This window comes from Leuresthes tenuis, unplaced genomic scaffold (genome assembly GCF_036924035.1).
Source record: "Leuresthes tenuis unplaced genomic scaffold, fLeuTen1.0.hap1 SCAF_12, whole genome shotgun sequence".
In the NCBI taxonomy this organism is placed as follows: domain Eukaryota; kingdom Metazoa; phylum Chordata; class Actinopteri; order Atheriniformes; family Atherinopsidae; genus Leuresthes; species Leuresthes tenuis.
In genome coordinates this window covers 26,982,166-27,008,820 of record NW_027325366.1, presented here as the reverse complement: position 1 = coordinate 27,008,820, position 26,655 = coordinate 26,982,166, and the positions used below count along the sequence as shown (strand labels likewise).

At 37.9% G+C, this 26,655-nt stretch overlaps 1 protein-coding gene across 1 annotated transcript in view; it reads left to right on the top strand.

Annotated features, from left to right (window-relative positions):
* Positions 1-26,655, top strand: part of lrp1bb (low density lipoprotein receptor-related protein 1Bb) — a 259,749-nt gene that overhangs the window by 203,754 nt on the left and 29,340 nt on the right. The window contains exons 51-71 of the mRNA XM_072397335.1: positions 2,430-2,549; positions 3,411-3,539; positions 3,945-4,067; positions 5,006-5,146; positions 5,383-5,570; positions 6,917-7,100; positions 7,188-7,273; positions 10,243-10,365; positions 12,632-12,813; positions 14,037-14,236; positions 14,571-14,759; positions 14,904-15,052; positions 15,325-15,418; positions 15,560-15,676; positions 16,536-16,655; positions 17,449-17,568; positions 20,869-20,985; positions 21,972-22,078; positions 25,060-25,192; positions 26,094-26,200; positions 26,374-26,506. Of these exons, the coding sequence (XP_072253436.1) occupies positions 2,430-2,549; positions 3,411-3,539; positions 3,945-4,067; positions 5,006-5,146; positions 5,383-5,570; positions 6,917-7,100; positions 7,188-7,273; positions 10,243-10,365; positions 12,632-12,813; positions 14,037-14,236; positions 14,571-14,759; positions 14,904-15,052; positions 15,325-15,418; positions 15,560-15,676; positions 16,536-16,655; positions 17,449-17,568; positions 20,869-20,985; positions 21,972-22,078; positions 25,060-25,192; positions 26,094-26,200; positions 26,374-26,506 (2,862 nt within the window). The remainder of the gene's footprint in view (positions 1-2,429; positions 2,550-3,410; positions 3,540-3,944; positions 4,068-5,005; positions 5,147-5,382; positions 5,571-6,916; positions 7,101-7,187; positions 7,274-10,242; positions 10,366-12,631; positions 12,814-14,036; positions 14,237-14,570; positions 14,760-14,903; positions 15,053-15,324; positions 15,419-15,559; positions 15,677-16,535; positions 16,656-17,448; positions 17,569-20,868; positions 20,986-21,971; positions 22,079-25,059; positions 25,193-26,093; positions 26,201-26,373; positions 26,507-26,655) is intronic.

Below are 26,655 nucleotides of genomic sequence, written 5' to 3'. Positions count from 1 at the left end.
CTGTTAAACTTCATCGCTGTCACAGACATACATGGTTATAAGATCTAATTAATTCGTCTACAAGCACACAGCGTTTGTGGGGGGGGGGGGGGGGCTTGCTACCTATATTCAAATTGTCAACCTATTGGTTTGCTCTTCTCATTGACTGTTTTGCATATTTTAAAATGTAAGAACTCATTAAATAGCCTCTTCTGATGCATCTGCTGCTATATATAAGCAAATGAGGATGTCCCCCTCTTCTAAAACTCAAATTTTAACACGTCCATAACGTCTTTATTAATGTGATGAATTGTCAGTGCTGTGGTTGAGGATTTCTGCTCCCTAAAGTTGTGGAGCACCAATGAAAGTCTCAAAAAGTCTTTCTTTATATGCTGTGTACGTTATTTAGCCCATCTAAATACCATGCAACAATTTGCATGCACTGTGAGGAACAGATGAAATGAGAAGCTAGCCAGCTAAGGAGAAGTTTGTACAGGCTCGGTGAAGAACGACACAGAAACATGGCCATGCGAGGCGACGTAGCAGTTCTGTAGTAGTGGTGCAAGTTCATGAAAATAACGCTCAGGACATGCATAACAGCAAAAAGCTGGATGGATTCTGATATTAGTGTCCTCACTCCTTTCCCAAAGCCATGTATGTATGATATATAACTGATTTCGAACGCATACTAATGTGGCACAAATTGGATTTGAAAATTTGGAACTGACGATCTGATGTCTGTGTTCAAGCCTCGAAAAGAGCTGATATGACGTGTGATATGATGTGTGTAAGGACAGCTGCACATCGAGCCTGGCAAGAGTTCTTGTTTTTGTGTGATATTTTCTTCCTTTAAACCAGTCATGCCCCAGAAGTTTAAGACTGATGATGTAATAAAGAATAGGGCTAAAAATGTGACTACAGAACTTATACGTCTCTGATACCATTGAGAGTGTTTGATAAGACAAATATGGTTTAATTTTACTGCATAATTAACACGCATCTTTGTCACATTTAGCCACAAACAATAGTAGAAAGCAGTTCAGTGCAATGCAATTTTCATGTGTAATGCTTTTTTGAGTTATCTGATTTATTTTATCATTTGCCCTGGCATGTTGTTAGAGAGAGAGAAAATACATGAACAGGATTTCCATTCATTTATCTGGAAATATAATTTTGGTCTGTGTGAAGTGATAACATTCTGTGCTTCAAATGTGCCTGTAACAGAACTGATGTGAATTATGCCATACATCTTTGAGAAGTTCTGAATAGCTTTTCCAGGACAAATAGACAATATTCCCATTCCACTGGGTTAATTATCATATAAAAAGCCACAGTCACCGATAATCTGACTACAAAAGCAATGTGGTTTGAGGAAAATGTCATTACGTTTCAGAAATTTCAAATTCCACATCTGATTAGAGGAAACTGTCATTTGTCACTTCACAATGCATAAGCCTTTCCTTCATCCATGCAAAACACTATTGAAAATGAGACATGAAAGGGTTCCTTTGATACATTTAATGTGCAGTAGACCTGCTATTTTGTTATACACTTGAAGCAGCTGTTCACATTTGAAGTGCAAATGTGCTATCATGCTCAGAAAGTCTGGATAATCATAGTTTCTAGATTTAGCCATTTGATGGTTATAACATCCTTATCTTACATCCTAGTATCAGTACACATGAAGCTGGTGTGATGTACAAAGTCTGACGGGAAGGAAGGGAACGCAGTGTGAGAGACCTCCTCCCTTGCTACCCCCCACCCTTAGCTGGATCCATAATTCCCTGCACTGTGTTCTGACCTGGAGCCCACATTCCCCTCCCCTCTCTACATCTTATCAAAGCTTTGGCAGACTTAGCCCGGCCTGACATCTGAGAAAATGAGACCACAGAGCAACTCCCCATGGAGAGAAGGTGGCTCAGTGACACAAATTTTAAATAGCTTATGAATACTGTATATTCTCATTTTTCACAATAGCTTACCCACAGCAATCAACCAAGTGTTGTCTTTGTCAGCACTCAGCTGTTTCTTGTCATTAGAACCATGATGTTTGTTTAAAAAGAGAAAATAAATCTTCATACTGAAGTGTCTGGATATGTGTGGATTTTTTTAATTCTATTTCCAGTAGGTAGTAGATTCCTTTAAATTTCTTGCAAAATATTTTATTCTATGATTTTATTCTATATTTCATTCTTGTAAAATATTTTATTCTATGAGAGAAAGATGAGTAACACTCATCCTCGCCTTGTGTGGCAGTCCATTTTTCCTGCTGCTAAACAAACAACTTTCAGAGAAAAATAGTACGCCAGGAGGCAGTTAAGTTCCAGCCCACTTGTTGTGTTTTGATCAAAAATGCTCTCCCCCTTCTCCAGGTTTTGGTACAGCTGTTGTTTCCCCCTCGCTTTGTTTGATTTATAGCATTGATATTCCTTTTCCACTGCCCTTTGCAGACTCGTCATGCTTGTGGAACCAGTTTGCCTGCTCGAAGAACAAGTGCATTGCAAAGCAATGGCTGTGCGATGGTGAGAATGACTGCGAGGACGGTCTTGACGAGAGCGTACAGATCTGCGGTTAGTGCCCTTTCAGATGTCACGAGGAATTTGCTGTTGATAAAAAAGGTCACATCCACTATATTATGGGTTATAGCTTCATGCATTCCTCTAGCAGAAGTGAAAATGAGGCTGTCTTAATGAGGCAACAAATGAGACTGCAGGCATTTCTGATAATTCGAGTGAGTGCCGAGGCAAATAGATTTTTCATCGCAGAGGCCCAAGAGGCATAGCTATTTCAATGGGCAAATGAGATGTATGTGTAATGAATTTTACAATAAAACAAAATGAAACCAGCCACAATGAAGACAGGAATTGCTGTGAACATTGGTTGTATAATTTGACTGTAATGGAGTGTCAAAGAAATATTAATGAAACGGTCCAAAGGTTTCTAAAGGCACAATTCTTGTCAAAAGCGATATGTGCATTTTAGCCTCACACGCCCAACTGAACTGCTGTATTTACCTTTGTTTCTCAGTGCAGCCAATTTTTCTCCTGGTCTGTTTTGCCTTAAAGGGCAGTCCCTAGATAAGGGCAAGTACTGCTGACGTAGAGAATTCAGCTTAACAATTATTATTCATAAAAGCACATTTGTGTTAGCTCTCGAGAACTGCTGCATAGTGAAAATTAAAGTTTGTTTGTAGGTCATAAAGGGAAGTAATTTCAGAGCCATAACCAAAACATTTATGATCTACTATTTGCCTTGATTTATTGGAATTACTGGCATGCTTTCATTGATACCAGAAGGTGGCATCTTGGATAAACAACAACAAAAAAGAAAACATCTGCTTCAACTCAAAAACTCTTTTCTCTTTTGTGCACTTAACCCACTGTATTCCCAGGCCTTGCAAAGTAGATGATGTTGTCCTGTTTTCCTCCCAGGGACAGTAACTTGTGCTCCAGGGCTTTTCAGCTGCCCAGGGTCATATGCCTGTGTTCCAAAACGCTGGCTCTGTGATGGGGAAAGGGACTGCCCTGATGGGAGTGATGAACTCGCTGCAGCTGGCTGTGGTAAATTAGCCTTTTAAAGCTTCCAGTTCTAAAACATTTTCTAAAGAACATATCACTGCTTGCTTTTACGTTATTGTTCTTAGATGATGCAAGATCACTTATGAGACATAACCAAAACAAAAATTGCGCCAAAAACAAGAGAAACATGCTTATAGTGTAAAGTAGCAGATAATTAGACAATTGCAGGCTTTTGCACAAATGCTGCCGTCACTAAGTGGTGTAATCTAATCAGTGCTGTTTCTGCTTTGAATCAAGTCTACTTAGCTGTGGAAAACAATTACTAAACACACCCAGTGTATTAGCATGAGGTGAAATGTTATGCTCTTGGCATTCTGCATTCCATATGAAGAAAGAAATGTTTATCCACTCATTAGCATTTGAATCCATTTTCTTTTCGTGCATCAGCACCCAACAACACATGTGATGACAGCTCGTTTCGCTGCCGCAACAAAGCGTGCATCCCCCAGCGATTCGTCTGCGACCACGATAACGACTGTGGAGATGGATCTGATGAGTCGGTGGAATGTGGCAAGTAGATTTATCTTGCTCCTTTGCTCTTAATATTCACCAGTGGTGCAAACATATGCTTCCAATGAAAGCTGCACTTGGCAGGTTTGTAAAACAAAGTTTAGTAAGACAGGCGTGGGTAAACTATTTCCAGTTTGAAGGATGCATGACAGTTTTAGGGAATAATCTTAAGAAAAAGTGAAATAGTAACTTTAACAATGAACCCAACAATCTGCCTCTGAATGGACACATTTTAATGGTTTCTACATATTGCTGGTAACAAACACTTTCTGGAACCATATTTTTCTTATTACAACTTAATTTAAGCATGTTAAAAGAGAACAATGAACTTGGTGAGCACTGTTTGATATAGTTACAGCATCCTTAGGGCCAATTGTCAATACAAAATGATGAAATACAATAGAACTATTTATAATTAATGTAGGATTAGTTCCATAGATTATTTTCTATGAATAAATACTAATCAAATAACTTTTTTTAAAGCTTGTGAAGATCAAATCATCCAATGTTTGAAACAGTGTTATTCTAGAGCCATCCAAAGAGAGTGTATGCATTTGTTTGGATATTTGTTGACATTTTGACCCCTATTTGTGCATTTACTATTTGCTTTGATTCAATTAAAGAGACATCTCTGTTGCAGCTTTGATTTATGTTGGCTGGCTGATGAAACGTGTATTTACGCTCAAAATATTGGCCAGTGCACCGGTGAATACCGTCATACCTCCAGATGGCTTGAATTGTTGATCAGCAATAATTCTATTTACACTTTAACAGTGACTCATTTTGATATCATAAGCGATCATGAAAATCCTGCCTGTGTAGCTGCTTTACATAATTAATTCTTAATTCTGCCAAAGTTCTGCCTTATATAATGCTAAAATTACAAAGAAGCCAAGTTTGACTTGATGAAAGGGCCTCTCTTTTTTTTCTCTCTTCAGTCTACCGCTCCTGTGGATCTGAGGAATTTCGCTGTGGGGACGGCCGCTGTCTTCTCAGCGCTCAGTGGGAGTGCGACAGCTACGCAGACTGTCCTGATCACTCTGACGAACTGCCTCTGAACCTTAAATGTCTTGCTGCAGGTAAGACTACTGTTTGGCTCACAGCTGGAATCTCTTCATAAGTGTCACCAGCTGCACTGATCGCCAAAGAAACTGGTGGGTTCATATGTGGGAAACATAAAGGTGTCGCAACCAAGAGAGATTTTCTGAAAAGAATTAATGTGTTCAGCTTCATTGTCAGGTCAAAGACACTCCCAAGCTTTGTTGAGGAGCCCCAGGGCGTTGTGCCAGTGACAGTCATTTTTTGCTCTTTTCAGGAAGCTTGTGCAATGGCTCTTTCTTCATGTGCTCCAATGGGCGCTGCATTTCTGAAGGGAATCTGTGTGATGGGAAGGATGATTGTGGAGACCGGTCAGATGAGAGGAACTGCAATGTGAACGAATGCTTGAACCGCAGGGTCAGTGGATGCACACAGGATTGCCAGGATCTCACTGTAGGCTACAAGGTAAGTGACAAGCTGAGTTTGGGAGCTTGAAACTGAATTCCCAATCATAATCCATATGTCCAGCTAAAGCAAAAAACAGTTACAGTAGAAGTGCACGTGGTAAGATAACTACTGGATATTGAGATAAGTTACAGCTATACCATGTGCTACATTTGACAGTTTGATACGCATTAAAATATCCAAGTATATCATCAGAGTGTAAGATTTTAATTAAAAGACTTTGCTGACCTGCAGTTCTAACTGCCAGCAGTTTTTCCAGGTAAAACGTTGAGCTCATATCAGTTGTGGTGTGGACATGAATGATTAATGACTGATAATAAATCAAGCCTTACTTTGCACATCATTAAACAGATAAAGATGGGTGGGAGGATATATACATGTTACTTTTTAACCTTGAAAAATGGAAGAGGGGTTTTAAGGATAAGCCAGCAACTGCCTGAGCTCCATCACTGTGTTGTGGCTTTGTGCTTTTTCTGGCAATGGTGGCATTTAGTTGAATCCAGGTCAAGGCCTCAACTACTTGAGTGTTTCAGTAGACTGTGCCTGACTGTGGTATTTTTATGCTTTTATCCGTGGACTTTCCTCTTATACTTCTCCACAAGATGGTGTTTAATGTATGAGAAAAGTGTCTGAAAGCACAGAAAGCTGCTCTTCCTTGTGAAGACAGGAGCAGATGTGGACAGAGAGCACATCAATGCAGTGCCTCAGCTCATCCATTTGTGCCCTGAACAGGAAGATCAGCAAGAAGACCCTCAAGGTTATAACTTTGGATAAGAAAGGGATTTGCAGTTGGTGTAGGACAGCTGATACAAGCACTCTGGGTTATTTTTCCGAGGGACTTGGTTGCTGAAGTTCAATTGAATTTTGGGGCTGAGGAACAGAATATATGTACTGTGGATCTGATGCCATCATATATGTTGGTTGCCTGGCTTTGGTGCTTTCTCTGTTAAAGCAAAGCACCAATTAAAACTTGCAGTTTAACAACCCCTGTGACTTATAGAGTTGAAACAAGTGGCAAGAATCTTTTGAAAAACTATCTGTAAATGCCTTACTTTGGCATTTAAAAATACACACCTCGGCAATAACATGGCATGAGGGATAGCAGCCTTTCAAGGATGAGTTTTACAGTAACAAAAAGATCAGCAGTGTAAACGTATAAACACATGACAGACAGCAACATTCTGATTATGAGCCTGATGGGCATCTAAAAGGCCAGGAAAGGCCAAGCGCTGGGAGAAACATTATACATCTGGGTAAAATTCATTTGTACTATGAGTTTGCCACCAACGATCAGAGCTGTCATTTTCCTCTGTGTGTTTTTTCTTGTGTTCCTTTTTCATGAACAGTGTAAATGTTGGCCTGGTTTCCACCTGAAAGATGATGGGAAGACTTGTGTGGATATTGATGAATGCTCCACTACCCTTCCCTGTAGCCAGCGCTGTATCAACACATATGGGTCCTACAGATGCCTGTGTGTGGATGGTTACGAAGCCATGGATCGAAGCCCTAACACATGCAAAGCTTTGTCGGGTCAGCTGGATTTTTTTCCCCCTCACAACCTGCAGAATTTAAGCTCACAACTGTACATCCTCTAATGCTGCATCTCCTTCATTTCAGCTGAGGAGCCATTTCTCATTATGGCGGACCACCATGAGATTCGCAAACTCAGTGTGGATGGTTCCAATTACACCATCTTGAAACAGGTAAGTGATACCTTCACCATTACTTCTGATCCGTAATAGAATACTCTACCTTGAGTTAAGATTAGTGTACACCTTACTGATAATGATTTTAATGCATTTTTTGTAAAGCTGAAACAGTTGGACAGTTCTAACAATAAATCGAAATTATATTTTTAAATCCCCTCCATAAGGAGAACAAGAAAACAGACGCGCACATTGAAGATGCTGAGCTGAAACAAAAAAACCTCTAACAGCTTCTAAACATTGACCTAACACGAGCAATATAAATGAAATAAGGGAAAAAATAGCTAAGTGAAGTTTTTAATAAACATTCAAATTTCTGATGCATCAACTGAAATAAGAATATGTTCAGTCTTTCTTTTGCAAATCACATAAATGAATAATTAAAAAAGGTTTCAATAATTTTATTCCTGGTTGCATGTGCCATGAATAGTGCAACAGGAGTGGCAATATACAGCAGCAACTCCGATCCGATGTTGTGTGATTCTCAAAGTTTTTCTGATAGATTTTTCTGCCCTGGTTTTGATGCTGTGCTTCTTGAGAGATTTTATGGGTAATTCTGGCATTTTTTAATATAATCTGTTTGGATGAGTTGTTCACACATGTAAAGCTGTTGAATGAGCTTTGCAAGTCCAAGTAATGCCTGGAGTAAGACACTAAATCCAGAGGAGTTAAAGAGGAGATCCTGAGGATATATAAGGCAGGAGCAAAATAAAGAGAAAAGAGGAGGAAGTTTAAAGGCTCTGACATCAGCTCAGTTTTTGCCAAGGTATGAACACAACTCCCTAATGCATTTCTGGATTCCCAACACTTTTTAAAAAATTCTTTTTTTTATGATCAAAATATTTTTCGTGTACTTTTAACTCAATAATTTGTTTATCAACAGTATAGTTTTTTTGGCTTATTATCCAATTAGTGAGCAAAAAGATCAGTGTTAAGAGGAATATAATCCTTAACCTCAATGACTTATTTTGAACGGCAATTTTTGTGACTAAACCTGAAAATGGTGGACACAATCCTGTAACTTATCATTATAAATTTTCTGTGGTGTACCCTATTTCTTCGAAGAGACATAAAACAAACAAAATATTTCAACATAATCTTTGCTCATTGACAAAACAAACAAAAAAACACTGAAAAGATATTTATTCTCACTCGCCTTTGGACCACATCGAGCAAATATTTTGCCTTTTATCATGCAACCACAGTATATTTCAATGATTTTACTCTTGTTTCCTTTGGAGGTGTTTTATTGTTTATTTAAGTTCATATTTATTGCTAATTAAGTGAGAGAACAAAGAGACGACTCGTGAATTCTGCACATTAAGGATTCCGTGAAAAGCTATTTCATTAGTCTTGTTAATAAAAAGGTTGAAAGGTTGGAAGCTGTTACTATGGAAACTGTCCTTAAAAGTTGTCTTTGGGTTAGTACCTACAATCAAAACAGTGAGCTGACAAGCCAACTGCTTTCTCATCACTGTCTTGTGCAAGAAGAAAAGGAAAGAGTTGAATATGCATCAAGAAATTAGTAGCATATTAATAATGCCCAATGTTTTATCTGCTATACTATTTTAGGTCACTTTCCGTGTTCTGTTTTTTCAGACTCTTTTCCAAGCTCTTGATCCATTTTATAGGTTCTATACCAACAAGTAATCCAATCAAAACCACTTAAAATATGATCCCCTTAAATATGATTCACAGCAGCACCCAGTGAAGTACCACCTCCACAAGCAGCATAAAGAAAGTAAATGTAATCTTTACAAGTTTGGGATGGCGTGTCTACATGCAACACTTTCAGTCATTTGCATGTGCAAGATAAGCATCAAAGCCACCGACGTGATAAATGCTTTTCCCCTTTTGACTCACCATTAGTTAATAGAATGATGACACAACACATTTCTCATTGTGCTAGTTGGGTTTAGACAATTATATCACTCGGTTAGGAGTAGTAATGAAATCAAAACTACCTGGTTTGGGTTAAAAAGTTATTATGATTTGGACTAAAATACATTATTTTGACAATGCCACCATCACTCTTATGTATATCTATGCTGTTGTAAATCTTTGAGTTGTTTTTGGGAGGAGGGGACTCTCATCTTTATTGTTTACAGGAGGGGAAAAAAAGGAAAAGAAAAAAATGTCCTGTTGTAGAGGTGCTGATGAAAGAGACATGCAGGTTTCATCTCTGTAGCTGATATTTGGAGTGCAGAAAGGTTCCCCCAGGACATGTTGGTGACTGTCTCTGAGTGCGTTGATGATCTGATGAAGACGTCTCATTTTTCCCCGTCAGATTATCTGACATGTTTTCTCAGCACCCACAGTGTGAGACAGCAGGGTGGGGGTGCTGCACTGTCTGACTGACAGTGGGGTCTTGTGAGCATGACACTGAGGGAAAGTGCTTCGCTCTTCTGCTTTGATAGGACTTCAACTTGTTCTTCCCTCACTCCTGAAATGGCTTGTGTTGCAGAAAGCCTTGAAACCTTGGGGAAAACCACCCAAATCAATACTGCCTGTACAGCAAGGATCACTTCACAGAAAGAAATTCTGTAGAAGTTTAGTTGTTTCTTTTTCTTTTTATATATTTATTTTCTGTTTTGTTTGTTGACAAAGCCCAAACTCATTTATTACTTTCGTGTTTTGGTTTATGTTTAAATAAACTCCACAGACCTCCAATGAATATTACAATACAACTGTATCAACTATGTGTCATGAATACACTGTAAAGAGTAAATTAACAGTCTGGGCAATATGTCTGTTTTATAGACCCAAATTTTATTTCACTTTAAGGGATAATAGTGCGTGGAACTTAATCATCAAATTTATAATCACTGTTAAATGTTGCATACTTTTGTTGGCAGTGAGAGTGACAACTCAGTATTTTCACCTTCTAACAGGTAACTCTACTTGACTAATTTCTACTTGATTAAACATGTGTTTTTATGTACTTGTGCTCTCATTTAAATTCTCAGGGCCTCTACAACATCATCCATCTAGACTTTGACTACAAGAAGGAATTTATCTATTGGGTGGACTCAACTAGGCCGAGTGGACGAAAGATCAACAGAATGCGCCTCAATGGGAGTGACCTGAAGGTACTAAAGAATTGAGCTGCTGTGACCATGTGCCATATGGTGCCTTGTGGCAATTTGCATTTGCTTTACTGAGCTCTGTCTCAATTCCATAAAATAGTCAGCCACTCCTTTTCTATGTTGAAGATGACTCATTTTAACCCCAGGTATGTTGACCAAGTGGCTCATTATTAGTGTTTAGCTACTGACAGCTACATTTAATCTTTTTGTGAAGGAGTATGATTTTTTTTTTCATTTAAGTTCTGTCAGAATCCACTGAGCTACCTGTGTAAAAGTGTTGTATGTGTGTTTATGAATATAACCAATGGATTTCGGACAAGTGATGACGTGCCTGATGACACAAAGCTGCTCTCTGGTGTAATGGCCAGTTTTGTCAAGGTCATGGGATTGCAGCTCAGCCATAGGGGATGCTGGGACATCAGCATAACACCTGCTGGGCCCCCATGCCACATCTCATTAGTATTGGTGTGTGGGACATTAGACATATTCAGCTCAATTCCTTCTGCAGTCTCTGCTAGAGACTCTGTCACAGCTTAGCAAGAGGACAAACTTAAACACAGTTTCAGGAGCCTCTCACATCAGGTTAATTAAAAGAGTCACTGATATCCACTGTCACTCGCACAGGTTTGCTGCATGGGGAGGAAAAGATTGAAGAGAAGGGATCTTTTCTGTGGATTTTCTTTCGAAATAGACAATCTGATCATTTGACTGATGTGAGTTGTTTGATAAAAATACAGTTACATTTTTCTTTTTTTTCTGAAACTGTAGGCTTACGGCACTCCTTGTTGAAATTTTGCTGTTGCCCTCCTTCGTATGTGATGAATTCTGCCACAGCAACCATTTTTCATTTGATGGAAGATATCTCCTGAATATAATCAATTTTACCTTCAATAATCTAAATGCATTTTTCCTGTGTCCATCATTAGTCTCTATTGTTGACGAAATCACTCTCACTGATTGCTATCTTTACAATATGCAAGCACATCTTGCTATACATGGAAACACGTTGGGTTAATAAAACAGTGACAGACTAAATGCAGCAATGGCATAGGCAAAGGCTTGCGAAAATTGCACTGCTTTTACTTTTAATGTCTGGGAATAATAAGACTGTGTCTGCCCAAGGTGAAGCAGCATTCACTGCACAGTTAAAACATACTCTGGATACACTTGATTTTTCTTCTTTTATGGAAAAGCTGACAGCTGATTTTATATATATTAAGTGGACCTCGAGTATTTGAAATTATGCAGATTATGCAAATTATTTTTTGGCAAATGATTGACAAAATTCTGGTGATCATGTTTGTATGAAATTACATCTGCATGTTTTTCCTGGTCAAATCACCCACTACTGTGCATGCAAATGCAAAGGGTTAATCTGGTAGCTTTGTGCCAGCCACTATACTATAGCCTAAAAATAGCCATAGCCATCATATAGCAGCGTGGATGATTTTCAGCCATAGATTCTAATTTAAAAGTCATTAGACAAAGCTACTTGACCTTTTAAAAGAAGTTCAAAACTAATGTGGTTTTCCTCACACTACACTAGTCAACTCATACATACAGGACCTATGTGAAATCATTTGGCTCTGAGCAGGTAACACAAGGATTCCCAGCTCCAAAATTGGAGTAATGTAATTTCAAAAAGAGAAATAGTATTACATTTCCCACAAAGTTGACACTGTGGTAGTAGAAAAATACCAAATGATAAGACTTTAATAATGTCCTGGAGATGAGAAAATATCTAGTGTGATGCACATTCAGATATTTCACTGTCAATGTTTTGTTTAAAAAAAAGTCTTTTGAAACTAGTATTTTCTATGGAAATCTGCATTAAAATATCACCCCAGTTTCTGGTCTGTAACTGTAGGTCATTAATGATCGCCGTCAGTTTTCTGAACAACCTTTGTGCCACACAGTAAGATGTATGTATTGACATTACCATGGCAACAAACAAAGGCATGATCTCAAAAGAAAATCAGTCATTTTCACTACAAGCACATCCATTTAATTTCAGGATGTTAAGATGGAGTTTAAGGTTGTGTGGAGGAAAAAAGACAGTATGTATAATTCATACTGTATTTGTTTGGGTTATTAAAGTGACTCTAGTCGTTTTATTTATTATTTTTTTATTTCTGTGAATTGAAGTAATTTGATCATGCTGTCCCTCGTACTTTAGCTTAAATGCATTTTATTTCTTTACATGCATTTATAAAATATGTTGATGATCTCAATGTGCAATAAACAAACACTTCCCTCTCTATACTAATAGATAGTACACAGGACAGCGGTGCCCAGCGCATTAGCAGTGGATTGGATAGGAAAGAATCTGTACTGGTGTGATGCAGAAAGGAAAACACTTGAAGTGTCCAAAGCCAATGGCCTCTACCCCACCATTCTGATCAGTTCTGGCCTTAAGAACCCCACAGATCTTGCTCTTGATCCCCAGACAGGGTGAGTATAGTTCCGTTGTTATCAAGCTCACCATGTTGTCCCACTGTACTGTTTTCTTAAGAAGCATTAATTTACCTGCATTGTGATAGTTTGTGATAGAGTTTATTTCAAATCTGATAATTGTTAGGTACAGCACACGTTCAAGGAATTTAATTTTGTGCTTAACAATTTTATTCATGTTTTCCTGGATATGAGGAACCCTACATTTGTGGAACAGTTGAAAACCTGTTGTGGCTGTAAAATAGCTTGTAGGTGTTAGCTAGCTACCAAAAAGACAGGTGTCAGTAACGTTTTAAACTTTACCTCTATTTTAAATGAGCTTTAGCCCAGAAAAGACAAGCATTTCTGGATCATGTTCACGCACGGATTCCCCTTTGTACGGTTGAGCTTTAACTGGCATTTGTGGATGGCACAATGAGCTGTGTTCACAGGCAGTGATTTCTGGATATGTGCCTGAGCCCATATAGTGATTTCCAAAACAGAATCATATCTGTTTTAATGCAGTGCCACCTGAGGGCATCCCTTGGTATCCCTTACTTTTCCAGCCGTTTCTTGCCCCTGTTCCAACTTTTTTGAGGCCCATTGCTACTGTCACATTCAAGACACAGCTATGAACTAATAAATGCAATAGTACGTGTTCATTCATTTATTCGTCTTAAAGTATTGGTGAAATAAAGACAGATAATGCCTTATTTAGAGGCTGTATTGTCTATGGCCCTGTTCTCTCCGTTATATGGAAATACGCGGATCTCGAGTAATCTAAATATCTTCTGAAGGATGCCGACTTTCACCAAACTGTTATTGTTGAGCAGATGAACGTATTTTATACCAGAAATAAGGTCCAGGTTTAAAAAAAACAAACTTCCACTTTAATTCTACCTCTGCTTGTTTGCATGTATCTTTCATTTTACTCTTTCTGGACCCCATTCATGTGTCTTCTCAAATTGTTCCTTTTTAATTAACTTTGTTATTTTTTCTTATAAATGCTGACTTTGTTCCTTTTAAATCCTATATATTATGTATCACCTTGTTTGTGTAAATTCCCACACATACACATTGGCAATGGCCTGTCTGGGGTGTATCCTCACCCAATAACAGCTGGGTTAAGCTCCAGCCCCCATGTAGTCCTGAGTTGGATTAAGCGGGTATAAAAAATAAATGGATGGATAAACATTGGATGCCGTAATGCATGATTTTCAGGATTCTACCATATTTCCGACTAGGTATGTGTTCTGGGTAGACTGCTGTGAACCTCCTCACATTGGGCGGATAGGCATGGATGGCCGAGGGCAAATGGTTATCATTGACACAGAGATCTATAGCCCCACTGCTCTTACTATTGACTATACCAACAAGAGACTCTATTGGGCGGACGACAACCACATCCTTTTCGCCAACATGGATGGCACCCAAAAGCGCAAAGGTGAGATGAAACAGTTTCAAAATCTGGTTACACAGATCAGTGAAACAGTTTTTGCCATTATATAATAGCACTTACTATGGCCATGACAGTGCAATTGCTGATATTTATATTAACATTAGATGAAGATGATAATATTGTGTATCATATTAAAGAAATATCACCAAATATTTAGTTAATCTTATGCATTGAACTGATGATAAAATTTCAAATGGTGTTTATCTTTTTAAAATTTCCTGAAGTACTGCTCCTGTTACACAATTAGTTGCACTCTGGTTACCAAAGTGAACAATACAGAATTTAGTTTAAGCCAGCATGGTCATTTGTCCTTTTGCAGTGTCCTATGATCACATCCAAGGAGTAATGGCACTGACTTTGTTCGAGGACTTTGTGTATTGGACGGATGGGAAGTCCAAATCCCTGCGACGAGCTCACAAGACTACTGGCGCTCAAGGCGTTGAGCTCCTCAACTCCTGGCAGGCCATCAAATCCATCAAGGTTTACCACTCACTGCGCCAGCCTGAAGGTATGAAGTCCATCTGGTGCTCATAATCGCTTTGTCCTTTCATGCCAACCAGTGGTTTTGAGCATCCTTTTTTTTCTCCTTTTAAGAAGGAACTGGTTTTTGTCATAGAGTCATTCAGTCATGTATTTCTATCCTTCTGTCCAGTTCCCAAGCACCAGTGCCAGATTGCAAATGGTGGATGCAGCCATTTATGTCTTCTTTCCCCGGGTGGGGAACACAAATGTGCCTGCCCCACAAATTTTTACTTGGCCGCTGACAATAAAACCTGCCTCTCCAACTGCACCTCCAGTCAGGTCAGCCTCAGTAATCTTCCATCCCACTTTTACATTTACTGTGTAGAACGTCATGTTGCTTGCTTGTCTATACGGATCAGTAAAGTACCCCTGATAGCAAATTGCTTTGCTCGCTTATTTGTAGAATATTCCTTTTCCAACATGTACTGAGAGGCATAGGAAATGCTTCTGTATTATTGATTTCAACTATGGCTTTGATCAGGGTTGAAGACGAAACAGACTGTTGAGTATTTATGTTGACTAAACTTTTTTCTTCCCTTTTTCCAATGTAGTTTCGCTGTGGGACGGATGAGTGTATTCCTTTCTGGTGGAAGTGTGACACGGTTGATGATTGTGGGGATGGTTCAGACGAGCCTCCTGATTGCCGTAAGTGCTCTGTTATTTCAAAGTTGGCTTTGAAGCAGTTAGAAACCATAACGAGTCAAAACAATATTTTTTTCTGTTTCTCTTGCATGTTTGTGAGTGTTTTTAGCTTTTACCTAATTGCTAATTCTTCCTTCTGTACAGCGGAATTCAAATGCCAGCCTGGGCGTTTTCAGTGTGGAACTGGCCTTTGTGCTCTTCCTCCCTTCATCTGTGATGGAGAGAACGACTGTGGTGACAACACAGATGAAGCTAACTGTGGTAAGGAAACAGAGGCTGTTTTCTTATTTTTTGATTTTCTGTCAGAACTCTGCATTATGATTAATCCATGATTATTAGTGGATCTCTGTAATTTTTCATTCATAGCTCCTGCACATATAAAAATTGTCATCAGCATGGATTTTTCTTATTATTATTTCTTTGAAGAAAAGCCTATAAGACATCAGGTGTTGCAACAGTCTCACTCCAGAATCTGTAATAGCTAGTTAGTGTAAGACGTAAATTGGAGCAGTTTTACAACAAGGCTCAAACATTGAAAATTTACTTCACTTTCAGGGTTTTTAAAACCTAACATGCCCATGTTTTGCATCACGTGAAACTGTCATGCATAATAAAAAAAAAACTCCAAGCATTACATGCACCTGTTTTTCTCTTTTGCAAATTGGATTAGATGAAACTCACAAATGAGATTCTGCACAAACATTGCATGTTCAAACACCAGAACCCAAGTTCAATCTGCATCCAACCCATTATTGTTCAAGGACTTCTCATTTTTCTACTTTGCTGTCAGTCATGGTTGGTTAGGGCTGACAGTACAAAACATATAGCAAGTTAAGGCTAAAATAAAGATAAATGCATGGTTACATGTTACCGTGATAATCGTAAATGCTGCCTGCTACAAGACAACAGGCATATCTGCACCTTATATTGTGACACTACTGCATTTTGGACTTGTGGATAAACATATGTACTGCATGTTTTTTTTTTGAGACTGAGAAGTATATTCATGATAGTAAGTAAAGATATTTCCATAACTTAGCCCACTGTTTGCTTCATTGGCCAACAATATTTATTTTGTATTAAACTTATCCACTTCACTTCTGCCTATTTTCTTTTTTAGAGACATACATATGTCTCTCAGGCCAGTTCAAGTGCACAAGGAAACAAAAATGTATCCCTCTTAACCTGCGTTGCAATGGTCAGGACGACTGTGGCGATGGAGAGGATGAGACAGACTGCCGTAAGGCTCTGCATTATTACTTTTACACTCATTATCTTTTACAGTTGCTTTTACAGAGCTCTTTGACTGGGAAGACTTTATCCCAGGAAAGAAGAGATGAAACAATGTCTGTATTGTAGAAATGAAATCTAACAGATTCAGACAAATAACCTTGATTAAGCTTTTTTCAAACAAATCATTCATGTTGGTGCTTGAGCATCATGTGAGACATCATTAACATTACATTGTCGTCATAAAAGTATTAAAGAGATTACCCCTGTTATAGCTTGTTCCTGAGAAAAGGGATTAGATATTGAGTCACACAGAGAATAAGAACAGGTTTTCTCTGCAATGATGTAACTCTTCAGAATATCACACTCCATTCAAATCTTTCAGACTGCTACATTTGTCTTTTATATGATTGCAGAAAGGTTGAGCGTGAGGCAAAGAGAATCCAGGAGAGTCAATAGGAGAAAGAGAGACTTTAATTAAAGCCAAGCTAATTACTGCAGCTCTGCTTAGACTTCCTGCATGATTGAATATGGTTTTGAATGCACCTTTGCAATGAGCACTACACCAGTGAAATTAAAATGCTATTTGAAACAATGTTGAGTTTTAGAAATAGAACCTCCTGCTTCCTTGGTATAACACTGATAATGAGGGTATAGCAGGTGTTTAGGGGATGTTGTTGGCTTCTGTTTCACAATAGCTGTATATGATTAATCAGGTTTTTATAAAGAGGAATATTTCTTCCAGAATAATAAAACATGTCGCCTCCCTCCTCTCCTTACACTTCCATTCTTTCTGAATATAGCTGAAAGCACCTGCTCCCCAGACCAGTTCCAGTGTAAGGCCTCCATGCACTGCATCTCCAAGCTGTGGGTTTGTGACGAGGACCCCGACTGTGCAGATGGGTCGGACGAGGCTAACTGTGGTGAGTAACTGGAACCCACTTAACCAGAAATCACACCCATGCAGTAATCTACAGTTGAAGCAAGATGAATCAGATGTATTCCGAGGTAATTTTACACATGGATTCACCGTAGTGTGACTCAGGGTGACTCGTTCCTCCCGCTTGTTTTAACAGCCTCACTCATGGCTTAGTGAGAATGTCATGATGGGCAGCTATCAGCATTTTGATCCTAGAGTTTGAGGCATTTTTAGCATGAGTTTAACATTATCTGAATAGTATTTTAAACAAAAAAAAAACGGGGCAGGTAACAAATCCCTAAAAAACAGGATTCAATTTGTTTGATGCTATTGTGTAAAACAGGACAAATACAACCTGTTTTGCTTTTTTATTTCTAAGATTGTACATTTCTATAAAGAATGGGAAACCTTTCAGCTGGTAGCGTATATCTTACCCAGGCTACAATGTTTTTTTAATTTCTCCTCTGTTTTGTCAATACATCTTTCACTCAGACCTTATAAAAACAATGCGTTTCATTAAGCTTTTGATTTAATTTGCAGGTTAGAATTATAGACTGCTGAAGTTACTAAATAAACACAAAGAGAATGTGAGCTCCTGCCAAACTACTTTGAGAAATCATTAGTGTGATTATATTTCCATCTTTTACATCTCTTAACCAGTCTGGTATGCTTATAAAATACCAAGCAAATATGAGCTTTCCAAAGTTGCGATTAGCACTGACAGGGGAAAATGTATTCAAACCTTTTTGCCCTCGAGCTAGTACAACGAGCAGCATTATCTGTACTCTGACAGTTTGGAGGTGATTTCCTGCCCTTGAAATTTGTTTTGTGTACGTGTGTGTTGTTTCCATGCCAAGCAGAGGTATAAGCAGAGGCAGTTGTGTGTGAGGTAGCATCATGGAGGGAAATGTGCCTTAAAGTTTGAGTTGAGAGGCCCTGTATACATGAAATGGGTATTTTGATAACCACTGGCTTTTCTAAGCTCTTTTGAGATTAGATTTTTTTTTTCCTTTGGTGAAGATTTTCTAGACATGACCATTTGATGTCAGGCCTCATGACGTCTGTTGCACTCTTACTCCTTGGTCCGATGTTCCTATAATCTACATCATGGTCTGATGTCCAAGGAGATAGACGTCAATGAGTGGACAGATAACTGAATAATACACATTTGAGTGTTCATGTTATGACTCATTGTCAGGTGCACACTGGTGCTTATTTAGTCACACCACATTATTGAAAAACTTTATTTCCGTAGTTATCTTACAGTCTTCCTTAACTAATAAATTTACAGACCATATTAATGGTCTCCTTTGGAATTCTTTGATCAATTGTAAAACCTGATATTTTCATTCTGAAGCATCTTTTCAGGCCAAGTTGTGCTAGATTAAACCACTTCAACACTGTCCAGATACCCACAAAAGTTTTCTATACAGTGAGAGAACAAATATTAGCGGTTTGCAAAAGTTTGAAAAAAAGAAATTTCAGAAGTCACAAGCATTTACAGTGTTTGTGTTCACTAATTTTAGGATGCTTTTAATTGACTGAAATCACAATGAAATGAATGAAACCAATCAAAAACTCTTGGACCAAGTACAAAATAGTTCTGGTAAGGGGGAATTATATCTGAACGTATCATGTTTCAATGTGGACTTTTGAGCCTGTAAATTTGCTAATTTAGTAGTGAGCAGAGCTCAGTTACATTTTTTCTTCATGAATTAACTAGAGAATGCCCCTTAGTATTACCAAATGCAAAACTATCATCTGCCGCGAGTAAACTGATTAACGTCATCTCAGCAAAAGAGACAGTATTGCTTTATAGCATATAAAAATAGTCTTATTTTTGCTCAAATTACCTGACCAATTCTTGCACACTTTAGCTTGTATAATATGATAATGACCTCTTACTTAAATGGAAAATATTTCTCTGTTTCATATCTTTAAAATACTGTTGGTGACTGAGCTTCTCTCTAATGAATTGCTGCTTTGTGTGACCCTGTTCTACATTCAGTTTTCTCCCTTGAGATTCTCCTCCTGCTGTCATGTTGGAAAGAGATCCAGGCAAAATCTGCCACCCTTCACTTCTGACACATCCTTTCCCTAACTGATAACAGCATTATCTTGGCCATTATCCCTGATGGTGTATGCATGGAAAGGACTTTTTAAAAGAATGCTCAGCTTGACTTTGAGAAGGTATTCTAATGAAGCACTAGCGCTGTAGAGACAAAATCAAAGCAGTTGTTGAAAAACTGTATTTAGGGTATTCAGAATAATTATCACTGGCTATTAATGTTTAAAAGTAGAATGTATTTTTAATTTTTTTGTTTTATGTTTGATTTCTTTCTTTATTTTTTCAGACTAAATCTTTTGGGAAAGGCAACAACAATTTACCACTGACACTCCAAGCCAAAATTTCAATTGAAATCACCAAAAATATCTCTCAATTATAACTGAATGACTTCACAAGACGTTAAACATTATTTCTTGTCAAACACATATGACCTTCTATATGTTCATCTATGAACTATGTTTTATTAACTTTTACATCATCCTCATTATTTGTGAGGCCACAGATAAGTGACACGATGCGTAAAATCACAGAAGATGTCACAGTTAACTAACAACACGGCCACAGAGGCTCCGAACTAACCCCCACCCACAGATCAGAAGACTCTAAAATGAGAGCACTCTTTAACAAAATGTTATCAATCTTGACCTGCTTTTATTTTGATCCCCACCAGCACACACACCTACAGTGGTGTGAAGCAGATTCTACAAATGACTGTCGATGTACGCCAGAAATAGACGGGAACAGAGATTTGTCCATTTATTAGAGAGATTCATGACACATTAGTGGTGACGTACAGAGCTGTAACTTAATTTCTGGCTCCGTTCGAAAAAGATAGCAATTTAAATACAACTTATAGCTATCAATTTTTCCTTTGCTGCTCTGCTGACAGGAACACAACACAGACTGAATGTGATAAAAACTGAAACGAAAATCTCTCTTCAGCATTTGCTGCTCTGAAATTTTCTTGGATGGATTCAAGAATGTTCAGTTTTACCAATTTCTTGTCACAAATCTATAGAAGAGAACTGATAGCACTGTCAGGTATTTTGTCTTATATTGTGTTTGCCTCTCGAGACCATGCTGTGTTTTCAACTCCATGTCAAAGTTGCTCAGGGAAACCCTGAGGAAATAATGATTATAAGTTGAAACTACGGAAGCTAGCACTCAATTAATATTCATGCTCTTTCATCATGTTGTTGTTGTTTTTTATTACTTTTTACACTCCTGATGAAATAGATGAAAAGACATGCGGACCTCATGAATTCCGCTGTGAAAATAACAACTGCATCCCAGACCACTGGAGGTGTGACAGCCAAAATGACTGTGGAGACGGCTCAGACGAGGAGAACTGCAGTGAGTACCTGACAACTTCCCATGCAGTTAGCACTGTTTATTTGGTTATGTCCACTATGTCCACTTTACACTCACTTTGAAGAATTTGATTCCCTTGAGGACACCATCAAAACCACCCTTTCTTCCACATCCACAAATATCAACAGAAATAACATGTATTCAAACTGACTATGGAACAACCACACTCAACTCTCCTTTTCAAGCGTGCTCTTATTATCTGTGCTGCTTCTGAGCTTCTTTTTATCTTCTCATGAAATGACCCTGCTAACCCACATTGTTATATCACACACCCTGTTGCCTATTCAAGTACAAGTATTTGTGTTTGTGTGGGTGGAATTATTTGCCCGTGTATTATGAGTATATGCATTCCCTCTGTGTGCTTTTGCTGAGTACGCACATCTAACATGATTTATTAGCCGCTTGAGTCCCCACACCTATTAATGTCACTTAAAATGCAAATAAAAGCCAGTCAAGTGTTGGATGGCAAGAAACATTAAGCAGGTGGACCAGCAGACAATGGAGGGGCTGCAAATCAGATTTTGCTGCAATGCCTGATGGGAGTCTCTGTTGAAGCACAGCTCATAATACACACCCCGATTTTGCTAACAATCCATGATAACAAGGGGGAGGGTCCAGGCGGTGGATCTGATCCAGCTGTTTAGCAGCATCCTAATATTGTTCTCAGGGACAGGCCTCTGCTAAATGGCAGATCCAGGATATTTGGCTTCATAGAGAACATTTTGTGTTTTTGCATTTTAATCAGCTTTGCCAGTGTATCCACTTTTGATGCAAAATTAACGTTTTTTTGTCAAAGCATTAACTTGTGATTCTAAAGATGAAACATTTTGCTGATTGCTCTATTTGGAGATGACTTTTTTTCCTTATTATTTATATTGTATTTATTTATTTGGTGTGTGTGTATATTGCAAGAAGAATAATCAGTTTGGTATAATGTTGTTTCCTTCGTGTTTTCCTTTTCCACACAGAGCCAGTCACCTGTAACCACAAAGACTTTGCCTGCGCAAACGGAGAGTGTATTTCCTCCCGATTCCGCTGTGATGGAGACTACGACTGCCTGGATAATTCAGATGAGGTCTGTGTAGAATGTTTGTCCTAAGTTTTTACAACTCCAAAAAAGTGGGGGTGCTGTCTTAAATGAAAAACAATAACAAAATGAATTATTTGAAAATACAATAAACCAATATTTTATTCAAGTAGGATATGGAATAGAAAACGTGTCAAATATTGAGAGTGATATATTTAATTGTTGTCTCAATATTTGGGCCATGTTTATCACTGTGCATTGTCCCTTCTTCTTTTAAACACAATCTCTAAACATCTAGGAACTTAGGAGACTAGTTGCTGGATTTTGAGAGAGGAATGTTAATGTTAAAAGCTTCAAGGTACTGGACGGTCCTGGTTCTTTTTTGTTGTATTTTTTGTTTCATATTGTGTCAAATGTTTTCAATTGGTGAGGGTTCTAATTGATGGAATTATCTGGTATAGATCATGGAATATTCAAAGTTTTTATCTTGAGGAACATCATTTTAAAATTGGCTGAAAATTTATGGATGCAGCTTTTTGCACATTGCTGGACTTCTACCCATCTTTACTGCTGAGAGACTCTTTAAACTGCTCTTTTTACACCCAATCGTGTTTATTGACCTGTTGCCAGTTAAGCTAATAAACTGCAACATGTCCCTCCAGCTGTTTCTTTGTAGTACTGCTTCCAGCTTTATGTTGCCTCGTTCCCACTTTTTTAAGACCTGCTGATATGTTTTTTTTTTTAATATTTTATTGTCAATAAAATATTGGTCTATGATATTTACAAATCACTGATGATGATTATAAATCATCATTTGTTATTTATTTCCATTTGACACTGTCCCAGTTTTTTTTGGATTTGGGATCATGTTGGAATTAAAAACAAATACACAAAAGAGAAAAAAATCTTCAAAAGAATAACACTGTAACCAGCATTTTGCCCTCCCTGGCATATCGCTGTTTATTTGTATGATTAGAGATCAAACAGGTCACTCTCCACTAATTCATCATGTGCATCTGTTATCTTGTTTAATTAGGGGATCTGTAATGGGTACTTTCCAAATTACAGGTCACTGTGCCAAAGGTAATGCCATGAAGACAATACAAAAAGCCCATAGGTTTAACACTTACAAATTACATTGGACAAGAGCCACATTATAGCTTATGAACAGTGTAATTCCATCTGTAGCTATGTGATCACCTGGAAGTATAGCTTGCAGCACAAGATAAAATATCCAATTTGAAAAAGAGGGCTGAATTTAGATGCGCATAACTCCACTTGCTAAGAAATAACTCCATTATAGGTATAAGTCATTGAGCTTATCCAAATCTCCTCATCATGGTCACCATATATCAAAAGAATGCTGGACAGAAAATATTCCTTTGATGAATTATTGTGCCTTCAGGTGCATTAGAGCATGAAATACTGCATATTCCTTTGGTTTTGGAAATCTTAATCCTACATGTCAGCGAAACAAAGACCAGTAGTATTTTTCATACAGATGCTTGAAAATCTTAATTTACAAAGCTTCAAATTGATATAACCCGTTTTGGTTTTATGTGACGAAATGAACATTGATTTGCATTCATATAGCATTGCTTGGTCTAACATGATTTTTGCAGGATTAATGCAAAAAATGCCCCACCAGTTGTAATATTGCAGTGTGATGCATAATTCAAGGACAAGGGCCTGTTATTGTGATTCATTATTCTTGTTAATTTATTGCCCTGTTCAACATTTGCTCAGCTTTTTTTTTTTTTGCACATAATCCCTCTCCATGCAAAGTGCCACAACCCTAATTAACCCTTTATTATACGTCTCCTAGGTGCCAGCTTTCTGGGTCAGTGCATTCAAATAATTTCAGGAAGGAAAGTTGCCTTTCAGTCAATTATTATTCAATTCAGTCAATGACAGTGGTCATAATGGCTTAAGAATGGATGTTTCTTTTTGTACATATAGACATGGTTAATGAGAAGAAGATAATTTCACATCAGTTCACTGCATTCACACTGATTTTAACATGTCCTAAACTTCAAGTTCTCTGGTTTTTTTTTTGGTTTTTTTTAAGGATTGAAAAATGCATGCATTTATTTTTAGTTTTAGGAGAACAAACCTCTTTCTCAAGATTCTGGTGAAGACCTTTTATGTCTGAGTGGGCACAAGCTGAGCTTTGAAAATTAAATACTTTTTAAGTGGGGATTCAAAGTACATCAAGTACAAAGTACTTCAACATCATTTGTATAATTTCATCAGACAAATTTGGATATTTCTTTTTCTTCATCTTTGTATAAAATAGTGATTCATCTGAGGAAGACTTGTGTATTATTGTTTGGCTTGGAGTGTGGTTACCACTACCGTTACCTAAGAGTCACATAATGTGTCAACATGTGTTTCTGTGGTCCTCAGGCAATCAGGTTAAAGACTGCAGGAGGCAGAAACATGCAAGGGTAGAAAAGAATGAAGTACAATTTTTATCTTATTTTTATTTATTTTTATTTTTTATTTTTGGGGGGGGGGGGGGTGTATTAATCAAACCGTGATTGGAAGTAACACCTTTTTCAACTTCATCGCTGATAACTACTGACTGACCTGCAGCAGTATTATTTTGTTTGAAAGAAAAGCCTTTAACCTGCTGCATTTTGGAGTTTTATTTCAGAGTCAATGTTTTATTCTATATTTGGAATAAGCCAACTTCCACATTATGAATCGCTGTATGAATCACTACTAGAGCCCTGCTGTTTGAATTTTACTGGAGGGACCAGAACACAAATTGTAACCCAAAGAGATGTAAACTTTGGCCAGGACTCACTGATTTAATGATTTCAGTCTGCTAAACCCCTTTGACTAATTTCTGATCAACTTTGGCATAAACAGTATCCTCTTTATTATATTTAATAGATTTGTAAACTCATACAAACACTTCATTTTCTTCATAAAATTGTAATTATTTTAACTATAAACCTGTGTCTACCAGTCACTTTGTACTCTTGATTTCTATTATTCAATCCCTTTGCTGTGTCTGTTCACAGAAAGGCTGCGAAGCACACTGTGCAGATGACCAGTTTAGGTGTCATAACAATCTCTGCATCTCAGTGAAATGGCTGTGTGACGGTCAAGAAGATTGCAAGATGGGGGAAGATGAAAAAAACTGCCAGGGAACAGGTGAACTAACTACCAAACTCGCATAGTTTGTAAAAGGATGGCATAAAGTGCTGTTGACTCTTTCTAAATGCTGTGCCATCTTTTCTGGTAAATAGTAGTTTCTTTTATAAGATATACATTAATGTTCAGGCACTAATTTTATACCTATGCTTACTCCCATACTTGAAGCAGCAGAGGATATATGACAATATGGCTCATTTCTTTTTTATTTGTTTTTTTAGTGCTCTCACATGTGCCTTTTTTTGACACAATGACTACACTTTGTCAGACAGGCTGCATTTAATGAATATGCTGCTATTCATAGAATAAACATTAATATCTGACTCATTTTGATTATCCATTTAATGCAAAATGAAGGAGTTAGTTGAATGCACAACAATTTCTTACCTACTCTTGTACATTTGTGTTAAAACTCTGTAATACTGTAATTTGCTTAAATGTTGTGAAAGAACAACCTTCTGTCAATGACAAAAATATTCTTTGAAGGGTTGAAGTGTGTTGAAAATCAGAAAGCATTTTATCCAAGTTGATTAAACCCAGGTCAAACTGGCAAAATAAATGGTCAATGTACTGATGTCATTGAACAACACAATAAAACCTAAGAGGCTATGAAAAGGGGAGAGAAGCCTTCAGAAAAATCTAATGATTTGGAGTACAATATGAGAGTTATTTTGTTGAGGAATAGAAATAGCCAGGTATGTACACTTTGACCAACAGCAGGTGTTACACTTGGGCCTGAGTACAACCGTCTTATTGTCTTTAGGAGCCTAAATATTTCCTGTCCATGAGCCACATTTTTAGTCAGTGTTATCCTGATTTGTTTAATTTGTTTTTTCTTATGCGACTGATTTTGTGGTGATGAAATTTAAGATGTTGACTTATGTTTGTCTCACTCTTCCAGTCATCCCCACTTGCTCTGTGAATGAGTACGTGTGTGCCAGCGGAGGGTGTGTTTCAGCCAGCCTGCGGTGTGATGGACATGACAACTGTCTAGATGGCTCAGATGAGGTTAGTGCAGCGAGCATGTTACAAAGAATCACATAAAACCATGTAGCTTCACAGTGCAGAGCACTTGTGCAGTGAGAAGCTGCTTCACAGATCATATCAGCACATGTTTTAGCACAAAGTTTTGGTTCGCTTCGATTGCTGCTTGATGATTTATAGTGTTTCTTTGTGGACAGATTGGCTGTGTGAAGGAGTGCAGAGAGGATGAGTTTCTGTGTCTGAATCGGGCTCACTGTATCCCTCGGCGCTGGCGCTGCGATGATGTGTTGGACTGCATGGATCATAGTGATGAAGAGAACTGCAGCCACGGTAAGAACGAGTGTGATCTTGGATGATGATGAGTTATATTGATTTCTGAAGGTAAAAAAAAAATTGTCAAATTCTTCCTCAGTTCTTTATGCTACTAAAAAAAGAAAATAATTCAGCAGAGCATTTGATATAAAAACAAAGCACCAGAT